The 9776-nt window shown below is 47.8% G+C and overlaps 1 protein-coding gene across 4 annotated transcripts in view; it reads right to left on the reverse strand.

Moving 5' to 3' along the window:
• Positions 1-9770, reverse strand: part of IGSF3 (immunoglobulin superfamily member 3) — an 89665-nt gene extending 79895 nt beyond the window's left edge. For all 4 annotated transcript variants that reach the window (XM_015595528.2, XM_015595527.2, XM_006919675.3 and 1 more), the window contains exon 1: positions 9077-9770. In XM_015595528.2, coding sequence (XP_015451014.1) covers positions 9077-9119 — 43 coding nt within the window. In that variant the 5' untranslated portion in view covers positions 9120-9770. The remainder of the gene's footprint in view (positions 1-9076) is intronic.
• Between the last annotated feature and the right edge of the window lie 6 nt (positions 9771-9776).

Raw genomic sequence — 9776 nt, forward strand, 5'->3', positions numbered from 1 at the left:
AGGGAAAGAAAAGAGTTCTCTAACGCCAGCGCTTTTAATTAATCTATTTATTAAAGATTACAAATACATATCAGGTGACTACTTAAAACATTCGTCATGATTTCACCTTTTCCTCCCTGGTATGTGAGATAAGAGAACAATGCGTGCTTGTAGCAGGCACTCAAATATCCGTTCACTGAACGGACGAAAAAGTCTTCTCAGGAAAGTCTTTTAAGTAGATTCGCACGGAGGAGCGGTCTCTGGATGGGTGGTAGCAGGTCAGACTGATGTTTAAGAGGGGTTGACTATGCTACGTGAATCCAACAACCATCCCTCCAAAAGAGCGACTATTTTAAAAATCAGGTCTAAAGGTGAACCATCCAAGAAACCTATGCTGGCTCTAGGGGTTTTAAAGAAAGTCACACCTGTGAACCTGAGACGTAACCCAACCCTTTGAAATGATCATCTTTGTACAGCAATAGCTACTTCTGCAGGGCTAGAGAAAAAAAATTCTCTTCCTTTGGGTTAAGGTCTCGAGTGTCTGGCAGCCAGCACCCTTGGGGAGAACTGGTTCAGCTCATTCTAAACGGAAGAATCATTTAGGAATTGAAAAGGCAGGAAAACTCTCATTTTTCTCCCTAGTCTATGAGCAAACAAAAACACTTAATTGAATTAGACACAAAACCCAGGATTTATGGTTGTCCTCTTAACAAGTTTTAAATAGGCCTCATTTTAATTCAGCATAGCTTCAAAATTATAACTAAAATAGTTGATAAAATATGTGTGTTTAATTTGTGAATTTATGGGTTTGGGGAGAAAATATTCAGAATAAACACATCAATTATTTTTATCAAATACATTAAAATTTAAGGGCAGTGTTTTTATTAAGACTCTTGCTCTTGATAAAGCAAGACAAAATTATTCCATTACATAGCTATTGAATGAGGCTCAGTACTCCCCAATGATTTCACAAATTACAGTTCCAACTAGCTATAAAATAACTAAATCAGTTCCGATATGGCCATAAAATTAAGCCTGAAAAAAAACGGTGAAGTAAATCACCCCTTTAAAATCAAATTGTTGAACAATGTGTCCTGTATGGTTCCATTTATGTCAGGAAAAAAAAATCTATATTTGTGTGAGTATATGCATAGAAATTATAGAAAAGGTCTGGAAGACTATACATAAAATTATAAAGGACACATATCAGACTCAATAAGGGGTGTGGGGCAGATAGGGGAACTTTTACATTTTTACTTTCAATCTGTACTTTTTTTATTTTTTACAACAGAACTACAATCACCTGTTATCTCTGGCAACAAATTAAAATTCAAAAGAATAAAGCAAACAAATATACGCTGCCTTGTGAAAATGAAACCAATCTCTTGTCACCTTATTATACGTTTACCCTGAAGTACTGTATTTGCTGTTTTAAGCTATGACTTAATTCGAATCAAATCTTCAGTGAACACTAAGGCTTCCCGACATGGGTGTTATACCTAAGAAGTTAAGAAATTTCCTTTTTGGAAGTCTTTTTAAAAAAAAAGAGGGGCGGGGTGATCAGCTGTACCTGGTCAGAACAGGATAGGAGTGGCCTGACCTGCAGCAATGGACGATCACTCAACTCAGGTCTCCTGTGGCTCCTCTTACTAAAAGTCCCTCCTAGCAAAGTCAAAGTCCCCAGTGCAACCCTTCATGGGCAAACTCCACCTCGGTTGCCCTCGTTCGCCAAGCTTTCAAAGTAACACTTGGGATCCAAAAGCTGGCCAAACCTCGGAGATTCCAGAACACCTGATCATGACACCGCCTGCCCTAGACTGCTAAGATACGGAGCTGACTGGTCAGGCTGTGTGTGTCTTCTGGTCATGAGCAACCCAGGGCATCAAATTTTGCTTTAGTGCTAGTCTACATCAAGTGTGAGTGATCAAACTGGTAGTTACATAGGAAAAACAGATTGCTACTACTTAATAAATGCTATCTGTCTGGGAGAGAAAAGATTTCAAATTTATGGGGCTCCTGGGGGAAGGGAAGTTAATAAAAAATGGTCCTTGAGAAGGAGCTTGGCAGCCCGCCTCATGACACAATACTCCAGAGGATGGGAAAATGGGTGTTACAAACAAAAGCCAGAATTAAATACACGAAAATAACACCAACCTACGGTTATCACGAGCATACTCTACACCAAAGAATCATAACCCACAAGTGGCATGAGACTCCTTTCCCGTTTTAATAAAGGGATGGCCTGGTGACCTGGAAGATGAGAAGAGAGGACACCAGTTTCATTGAGTTCACAGTTTTGTAAGAATGTCTTCGCCCTGACGATTTTTTGGTAGATGCACAAGAGCTCCTCCTTCGTTAGAGAAACAAGGCCATCCACTTCCACTCCGCATGCCCCCTCGAGGAACGCCTCCTGTGCTCCCACTGATCCTTCAAGGCACCCACTCATATAGCTCTCTGGTATCTTCTATCTGTCTCTAGACCAAATACCCAGACCTCACGTCAACCGACCGCTCCAAGTGTCACCAAGCAGCACCCTCAGGCCCCTGGCCCACTGACACTGGGCTTCGCCACCCCCGAGAAGCCTTCTCGAAGCAGTCCCATGCGCCCACGTGTCCTCCGGCCCACGACTCCACCAGGACCTCACTCTCCTATTACTCAAGGAATGCCTAACATTTAGGTCTTCCAGAAAGCCTTTCCCAAACGGCCATCCCTCATCCCTCATCCCTCATCCTTCATCCCTCATCCCTCTCCTGGACAGAGAACCCCCTCACTCCTCCCGTTGATCTGCAAACAAGATCACCCAGACCTTGCCTCTCCTTCCACAATAGACGCCCACGGTCAGAAAGCACGTGATATCGACATCTTCCTGGCCATTTGCCTGGCCTTAGACTGTCATCTCCTAGAGGGGAGGGACAGGGTTGTGTTCAGCAAAGCCTGAGTCCCCTGCGTGATGGGGAATAGGGTTATTGGGGTGAATTTAATTAGAGGGATAAAACGGGGCTCGGCAGAAACTTTGTTTCGACCGTCAGTCTTATAAAGCCTATTATAAAGCTTTTTAAAGTACATCTGACCACTTTTCAGCCTGGGTAGAGTTAATATAATTTAATCTTTGATTTAGGATCTTGCGGTGCCCTAAGGCTCATCATTCTCTTCTGCTACTATAATTACAGATGTGGAATATGTAGAGACTGGGCTGCCAGTGGCCTGGAAGCTAATTTCTAGGATAAATCCTTGCTACACATCCTGTGATTTGTGCCTTTCTGAAAGTGGAGTTCAAAAAAAAAAAAAAATCCCACTTAACTGAGGATTCCAGTTAAGGGAGGTCCATCGCCATGGTCTCTGTCAAGGGCCTGCCACTGTGGCCCTGTATTAGTCACTTAATAAAGGGTTCTTGATGAGGGAATTTGGCAACATGTGATTTTGTACAAATATAAGCTTGATTTTGATGGCAACCACTCATTTCTTTGAAAATCAGGGGACATTCACACACAAATTTCCTAAATTTCCTTTAAGTAAAAACCAACCCTTTACAAGAAATAGCTATGCTCACTTTGAAGCAGCAAAGAAACAGGTGTCCAATCATGGCAAATGAGGGACTCCCAAAGGAACCTAAAAATATGAATCGAGGAGCCATAACTCAGAAGCACGAGGCCAGGGACCATGGACCAGTGGAGGCCAGCATCTGGAGCCACTTCATCCAGGGAAAGTGGTCTGCCTGGGCGCCAAATTCCAAACTCAACACAATCTAAGCCAATTAATTACATGTCTGCATCGTCCCTCATGAATTGGTCCCTAAAACCACTGAGTCATCTCTCCAATCTCTAAAGGGCCACTCTCCCCTTACTGTGACTGCTGACGCCTCTGCATTATCAGGACTCTGGAGAGAGAATGCCCTCTCCATCCAAACCCTGCCATTTCTCAAAGCCCAGCCCAAGTCCTCTCCCACAGTGTCTTCCCCATCAACTACCACCGATGACGAACTCTGAACTCCACAGGAGTCTGCGGATAAAATCTAGGAGTTGCAAAGAAAAAAAAAAAAAATGAATTGGAAAGAGGGTTAAAATTTCTCTGATTATGAATGTAGGCAACCATCATGGTAGTCTCCAGAACTGTGACTTTGTCACGAGAGACAAGAGACACACTTTCATGTCGCATCACAGTTGATGCAAATACCCCAAAATATCATTTTCACTCCTCCCTATGCCAAAATTATAATTGTTAGAACTGCTGTTAGATTTTGTTACTTAGCGAGTTATTAAAGAAGCGCACTACTATATCATAAATTTACTTACTATTTTGATGGCCTACATTTCAATACAATTGATTGCCTCCGTTATCCTGTGTATTTTTATTTATGCATTTTTAAATGTTATCCTCAGAAGGGGTGCACGGGCTTCACCAGACTGCCAGAAGGATTCTGGACCGCACAGAGAAAGTTCAGAACCCCTGTTTGGTGAAGTGAAGGTGTAAGCACTATAGCCAGACGAACCTGGATTTAAATCCAGATTCTGCCAATTTCTAGTTCTTCTCCTTTGAGCAAAATGATTTAAACTCCCTGAGCCTTGAACTTCCCCATTTCGACTTAGGGAGCCAATCCAGGAACAACGGCTACCTCGCGAAACCATCCGTTCATGGAAACGGTAAATGAACACCCACTTGCTCCGTGCCAGGTGGAAGGCTGAGCTCCTAAGCTAAAGAACATGACGGCACTTTAGAGAGGAGGTCATGCCACACGAATTGTTTGGCAGTGACGGGCATTCTATGAGCATTCCATAAACCCCATAGCACCACTGCTAAAACCACACTTGGTGCTTGACGACATTCTGATTTTATGTTGCCTCCCACGTATAACTGTGGGTTCACCAAGCTTACATCCTCCCAACGTGGCTTCTTAGGGTACAAGGGCTGGGCCTCACTGAGGGAGCAGCAGCTTGTTAGACTGAAGAACACAGGATCTGGAACCAAATGGTCTTAGCTTCCAATCCCTGCTCTGCCACTTGCAAGCTCTGTGACTATGCCAGAGACTACTACCTGTCCCTCAAAGTCTGTTCTCTCCTTCCTCTATAGTAATGGAACCCCTTGATTTCGGCTGCGCACATGGACACTCAGAATTAAGGATAGTTCTCCGCCTCCCTTGCAGCAACGTATGGTCATGTGATCAAGTTCTAGCCAATGGGGATGTAAGCATAAGTGATGTGTGCAAGTTCCAGGAAGTGTCCTGAAATTAAAAGGGCCTGCCCTTCACCGGCGTTTTTATCCTAGCACAGCCATCTGGGACTAGGAGATGACCTTGGGAATGGAAGTTTGCACATGGAGCACCATTTCTAGCTAGTACAGTAGGGCAAGTTCTTTAATCTCCCTGGACCTCCATATCCCCATCTACAAAAAGGGGATAATACAAGCTACCTACCCGGCAAGCTTGTTCTAAGGACTTAGAGAGAGAGGGCTTGCTTCACAGCAAGGGCCAGAGTTAAGAGAGATGATATTACTATCACTATTGTTCTTCTCTGCTGCAATGAAAAATACTGGAAATCGGGACATCTTAACACAGCTCTGGGTACCCAGAGGTGGCCCAATGATTTGCACAGTTGAAAGGCATCCTGGCCACTCCAGAGCCCCAGATGAGAACTCCCTTCTCTGGCATCCTTGTCCAATGGCCCCCAGGAAAGGGAAGTGTACTATCTCTGAGATAACTATTAGGACAGGGGTGTTTGTTCATCCATAAATCATGATCCTCATCTTCTTCCTTCAGAACCCTTCCCCTGACAGCCACCAAACGACCTCACTGCTCTACGTCCCCCTTCTTCTCTGCCTTTGATCACTGCGGTCCTGCCTCTACGCTCACTCCCACCAACACATCAAAGTTCCTTTCAATCTTTTTGGAAGCGCCTTCTGGCCTCTCGCCGAAGAAGGCTTCCCTAACTAACTGGGAAGTTAGCGGTCGCTTCCTGAGTCCCATCCTATCTCAAACTCTACAAATGAAATTCTCTCCCACCGCAGAACACAAACGATCGTTAGCAACAGACATGTTCTCCTGCATCGATCCAGCCCCGATCTCCTACATTTTTCACTGCTAACGTTTTTAAAGCTATTTCATCTTGTTTGCCACATCAGCACTGATGCGGGAGGCATAACTCTTCGTGGCGATGCGAAATCGAAATTTGCTTTATGTGCCTGACGCTCATCTTCATCTTTCCTGATGATTCCCTTCCTGTTCCTGCAGACACAAATCCTGTCCCGTCTCTCCCACATTGCTGTCATCTTTCCATGTCACTGTCACTCACGTAGGCTGCTCCCAGACACAGGCACAGCCACAACCACCTCCCCTCGCCGCAGGCCCTCTCTTACACACTCACCCCACATTCGCACTGGCCCCTGCGCTCACTCTCTCTCTCTCTCACATCTTCTGCCCTCTGGCTCCACCCATTCCCAGTAGCGGAGACTTTACTATTCTCATGGCTTGACCAGGTCCAGGCTTACGATGCCTTAAGGCTTGGAACAAGGGTGGCTGTGGCAGCCAATGGCTCTCCAGTTGGGTGGGGGACCCCGAGGTGCAACAGGAAGAAACAAGACACAGTGGTCGCGAGGGCAGAAATCAGTACCCAGACAGGCAGAAAAGGAAGAACGTGATCCCAGAGATGGCAAAGGAGGAAGGCAGAAAGACCTAATGATGTCAAATGGTCACAGCATCTTGGATGTACCCTGCACACCATCCCCCACATGCTGTCACGGGGTTTTCTAACTCAAACTGCCGTTTCCAGAGGCTGGCGGCACCTGGGTCAGTCTCACTTTGCAGAACACTTAGCCTTACCCTGCTTTTTACAAACAAACTCACATGGGCATAAAACCTACGGATTCTTTACCGTTTTAAATTCACATTACACATTAATTTGCAATACCCAGCAAGAATGCTGCTGCATAAATCAGATCACACCAGACCGCAAGCAGGAAATAAGACCCCAACATAGGTTTTGGCCCCTCCCCAAACACCATCTGCTCTCCAAACAAAGTAGCAGCGAGGCCCCCTCCCCACCATGCTGAGAGCCGTCCAGGGATGAGAAGAGAGGGGGCTTCGCCAGCGGAGCTCAGAACACCAGGCAGAGATTACCATGCAAGTCCACAGTCCCAGAGCTTCCTGCTCTCACGCGTCTGGTCTGGCCTTCCGCCACCGTCCCTTCCATGCCACCTTGACACTCATTCTCCTCCGTGGCACCTGCTTATACATGAGGCTGGGAGTAAAGGGCAGATGACAGTGCCGGATGCCGGGGCCCAAGCTCCAAGCCACGGAGTGGCCCAGCGAGGGACCAGCAGGCAGGCAGCCTTACGTTTTACAGCACTTCCTGTCGGCAGAGGACAGGAGACACAAAAGGCACCAATGTCACATTTCCTTGTTTTCCCACTGGTGGTTCCTTCTGCCCTGGTCCCCACCCTACCAGTCAGGCCTCCTCCCGCCTTAGCCGCCCCACCGGCCCACAGCCAAACCTCCTGGAGGGCCTTCCTTGTTTGTCTTCTTGAATCCACATGAATCACTAATTACTGATTTCAATCCAGACACTAAGTGAAAGAGAAACACGGTGTAACAAATACCAATATTTAGGGCTGGTGCACAGAGAGCTACCTGCCTCCGTACGTCGGCCTCAGCACACAGGAGACAGAGAGACACCTGGGCAGAAGGCTACGCTTCCAGACCCGGTGTGCGTGTGTGCTGGGGCGGGGAGGGCAGACACTAATGAACTCACGCCGGTTCCTTAACTTGGCTATACACTGGAGTCACCTGAGAGAGCTCTCCCAGAGAATCTGGTTTCATTGGTCTGGGGCTGCTGCCTGGATTTTTAAAGGCTCCCCCAGTGACTCTAACATGCACCCAAGTCTGAGAACCGCTGACTGAACACATTTATTGTGTTGTCAAGATGTTCAGAACACCTTATAGCCTTTCCCTGTCAAGACAGCCCTGGAGGTATCGTCCTGTTTTACTGAGATTCAGACATCAGTCCTGGTAAGGCTGAGACTGGAACTCAGGTCCTCGAATTCCAAAGTCCATTTTCTTTCTACCCCTCTGTGAACTCCTGCAGGGGTGTAGACAATGCATGAAAGCAATCTCCACTGCCAGCAGGTCACAAATTCCATGAATGCAAGACACCTAGATTTGGAGATGCAAACACCATCGGCAGCAGTGATGACCTCTCCCGAATGCAAGGGACCCAGCCTCAGAGAGGACAAGGGGTGTGCTCATATGGGAGGTCTGACGCAATGGAGAGACAGATCCTGGCCTGGGAGCTTGACCTAGACCCAAGATACCACACTTAAGTCGGTGCCCAGTGGCATGGAAAGTACTGTTGAATTTGAGAATGGACAAGTGTTGGGCAAGGGGGGGGCTCTTCATTGGGGAAAGAATCCTTAAGAGGGGTGTCAAGGGTTCGCCTCTGGGAGCCACAGTTTCTAGTTTCTCCATCCGCTCTAAGCATTCTGAGCTTCTGTGGGGAACACAAAACCCAATCCTAACACACCCCTAACAGGCAGCTTCTGTTCCTCTAGCCTCACGTCCAGAATAATGATGCAAGCTCTCTCGGTGAGGAGACACATGATGAGCGCCTTCAAACATTTTCTGTCTCCAAACTCCTCAGGAAGGGCAAAGCATCCCGTCAGCCCCCTTTCCCAACCACGCCCACCTCCCCCTCAAGATAAAGCACCATCAACACCGAACCAACTTTCCCGACAGTCGGAATAACGTGCCACGACCGTCAGATTAGGAATTACTGTGGGCCAAGCACCAAGTTGATAATACAAGGAAACACCCTACAATCCACACGGAGTCCCTAAACCACCAACGTGCAGGTAGGGGACCTTAGTTCTGCCAGGCCTGGGACACACGCTTTAGGGACAGCAAATGCTCCTTCCCACAGACAACGAACAATATTCCTCCTGGATCAGACGTGGGTCTCTTGGTACTCTCTCCCAACCTGTGTCACACACCGGCTGCCTCCCGGTGTCTGTCCCTCGAAGCCCAGTGCTGATGGGAAGGAGCCACGAGGAATTCCAGGAACCGAGAGCGGGTTAAACTTTCCCATCGATCGCGCGGAGGAGCAGCAGCACTTACCCAGCACAGCCAGACAGCTGAGCACCAGGAAAAAGCACTTCATGTCGGCAGCGGACCGAAGACACGGCACAGGGCGCTTCCACTGCTCCCGGCACTTAATCTCTCATCTCTAGCAATCCACTTAGACCTCCGGGGGACAGTTTTGGAAACAGAACTTAACTCAGAAAATAAGAATAGGTTCAAGAGAAGAGCTCAGCAGGAGGGAGTCCGCGGAGGGCAGCGGGCGGCATGGGTTAAACTCCCCTGTGCAAAGAAAGGGTCCAGAACGCTTCTGCAGGAGCTCTAGGCTCCTGCGACATCATGTGCCTCGCGGTGTCCACTGGAATTGTAGATTGCGGTGGATTAATCCTCAAGGAAAAGAAGGGGAAAGTCTGAGGAAATCCTTTCATGCGCTGATTATACAGAAATGTCCTTGGCTTCCCAGTGAAGGTGTCTGCAATCTCCCTCGGTCGGATTCCCCAAAGGGAACGGGGCAGGTTTTGTCAAAACCTTTGAGAGCCACATCGCCCTGGCCGGCGTCGACCGTTTTTGCTTTCCTCATCAAAAAGTCGCTCCGCATCCATGCCGGCAGGTCACGGAGCCGCCCCCTGCCCCGGACCTGCTCGGACCACGCGAGGCAAGTTGGCGTTCGGCTCGTCCCGAGGCGGCCCCCCAAGGCCGGCGGAGCCCTGGAACAAACACAGCGGGGGTTCACCGCGGG

The sequence above is a fragment of the Pteropus alecto genome, unplaced genomic scaffold (assembly GCF_000325575.1).
Source record: "Pteropus alecto unplaced genomic scaffold, ASM32557v1 scaffold106, whole genome shotgun sequence".
Lineage (NCBI taxonomy): Eukaryota > Metazoa > Chordata > Mammalia > Chiroptera > Pteropodidae > Pteropus > Pteropus alecto.